The 2,500-nt window shown below is 44.9% G+C and overlaps 1 protein-coding gene across 1 annotated transcript in view; it reads right to left on the bottom strand.

Annotated features, from left to right (window-relative positions):
- snx29 (sorting nexin 29) overlaps positions 1-2,500 on the bottom strand; it is a 152,808-nt gene that overhangs the window by 119,393 nt on the left and 30,915 nt on the right. The window contains exon 14 of the mRNA XM_084077833.1: positions 2,267-2,352. Coding sequence (XP_083933959.1) covers positions 2,267-2,352 — 86 coding nt within the window. The remainder of the gene's footprint in view (positions 1-2,266; positions 2,353-2,500) is intronic.

Here is a 2,500-nt window from a genome sequence, read left to right on the forward strand (position 1 = left end):
AAATGCCACAGGCGATAGTTATCAGCATTGATAGAAAAAAGGGGACATTCATATCAGAATGTTCCAAAGCCCTTTCACCTGGATGGCGGCGATGAACAAATGAGGCACAGAGAACAAAGGAGATCAGAGACCAAGAGAGAGAACAGACACAGTGAGAAGAGAGAGAGACCATATCGTCTCTGTCGGGGTGGAAACCTCATATGTCCAAAACGGTTAATTTTCAGGAATGAAATTCAAAAATAGCAAGAGTAACAGATCGACAAGCTCAAAACATGGCGCGTTTTGAGCGTGCGTGAATGCGTGCGTAAGTATAATGTCTCTATAATGATCTCTATGTCTTATATATCTTCTAGTCTCCCAGCTAATAGTGTATGTCTGGCGCAGACTGGGATACCGCATACCTGCATAGAATTAAAATTCACATCACTTGTCATTTTCTCTCCTCAGAGTATTACTGTATTCCTCTGTGTGTGTGTGCGTGCATGCGCAAGAGCGTACAGCGACCCTTCATGTGTTGTCTTTTCATCTGTCCTCCATACAGAGAGTGTGTGTGTGTGTGTGTGTGTGTGTGTGTGTGTGTGTGTGTGTGTGTGTGTGTGTGTGTGTGTGTGTGTGTGTGTGTGTGTGTGTGTGTGTAAAATTCCCACTCCCCCTCCACTAATCATGACGCAACCTGTATAGTTCCTATGTCCTGTGTGTGCTGAGCTGTTGGAGGGGCAGGGGTTCCCGGCTCTGAAAGGCAGGGGAAAGTTAATTGCCATGCACCTGGTACAGGAGATGTGAGGCCCGTTCTGATATATTAAACATGACACTGCAGTAACAGTGCCATATTCCCGACCCCCCCCCACTCCGCTCGTAACGAGTAGGGAAATGTCAGCCGGGGAAACTTCATCCGGACGTTCTTTGAACTGAAGACAAACAAGCATGAAGCCGAGTGTGTCTAGTGCTCAGCTGACGCTGCAGCTAAAAGAAAAAAATAAACCACTGTAAAAAAGATAAATAGATTGTATTTTCTTGGGTCAGAAATGTGTAATGAGGAACTGGTTGAAATAACGTGTTCCTTCCACGCGCTACGTCTAACCGGGGAAACTCCCCTCTATCGGGTGATAAGAAGGCTTGTTAGCTATCATGCATTGAAGGAGGCATGAGCTCGGCTCTAGGCTCTCCCTAGGCTGGCAGGGGGAGCGTAGCCCCCAGGATTACTTAGATAATTGGCACTGGGTGAAAAAAATGGGGTTGCAAAATCGTGGGATAAAAATGTTGTGACATGTTGTGAGCTTACTGACATTTTCACAGATAATGACATGCTCAGACTATAGGGACGCAAGGGTTCATGTGGTTATAACCACACAGTAAAATCTGCAGTGCTAATTTAGTGTTCACATGGAACAACAGTTACAAATGGAATAATTAACACTGAGGACTGTGTACTCCCAAACTCCCAAGTGGTTCCCAAACATTTTAGCTCAAGTTACATTTTATGTCTACCCAGGACCCAAACTAGTGAAAAGAGTCGATCTTTTTATGGAATTTTATCCATGAAGTTCTTAAGAAAAAGAAACCGGACCCATGAAAATGAGTCTGTGACCCAAAAACACTGTTTGGGAAACACTGTACTATACAACACACTGTCTCTGACACATGCTGACCAATCTGGGAACCAATTCAGTAAAAAAAAAGGGGGAAGATATTCTTTTTTTTCCAATCTGTCTTGAGATTACACGCTGACAGACAAACTTGCTCTTTCCCTCAAATCTACTGTCAAACTTTCTTGCACGTCAATTCTTTCTGTATTTCTCTGCTGGCGTCTACCACTCATGCATGCATGCACACCCACAAGCACACACCCTTGGTCTGTCTCAATACACAAAATCCCTTTCAGGGTGCCACAGATAAGTGCTCTCGTCTTTCTAGTCATTATGTGTGGCCTTCCATTATCTGCGGTGTTCATTCTGTTTGTCTGTCACATGCCGGGGCCTTCATTTTGGTAGCCCTTACATAAACCGTTCTCCATGGCTACAAGGCCAAAATGAATGATCAAACTCACTTTTTCCACAATTTGTTTTGTCTGACAGTAACGTCCCCTTGCAAAAGAGAGTGACTGATGTCTGCCATCACCTTGACAAAGGCATTACAACACAGATGTCTCTCACAAAACTCTGTGTGCGTGTGTGTGTGTGTGTGTGTGTGTGTGTGTGTGTGTGTGTGTGTGTGTGTGTGTGTGTGTGTGTGTGTGTGTGTGTGTGTGTGTGTGTGTGTGTCGTACCGTCATTGCCCTGGCTCCCCTCTCTCTTCAGCATCTGGACTGCCCCCACATATTTCTTCAACTGCACCTTCAGGACCTCATTTTCCCTACACACACACACACAGGTAAAGAATGGGAAAGAATACATCACCAGCTGGTTTTGTTTGTCTCAGGCTGCTCATAAACACACAGGTAAACAAAAGAGAGGCAGCCACAACCACAAAGCAATTTTCTCTCCGTCACTTTGTCGCACGC

Source organism: Gymnoscopelus microlampas, assembly GCF_963454915.1.
Source record: "Gymnoscopelus microlampas genome assembly, chromosome: 14".
In the NCBI taxonomy this organism is placed as follows: Eukaryota; Metazoa; Chordata; class Actinopteri; order Myctophiformes; family Myctophidae; genus Gymnoscopelus; species Gymnoscopelus microlampas.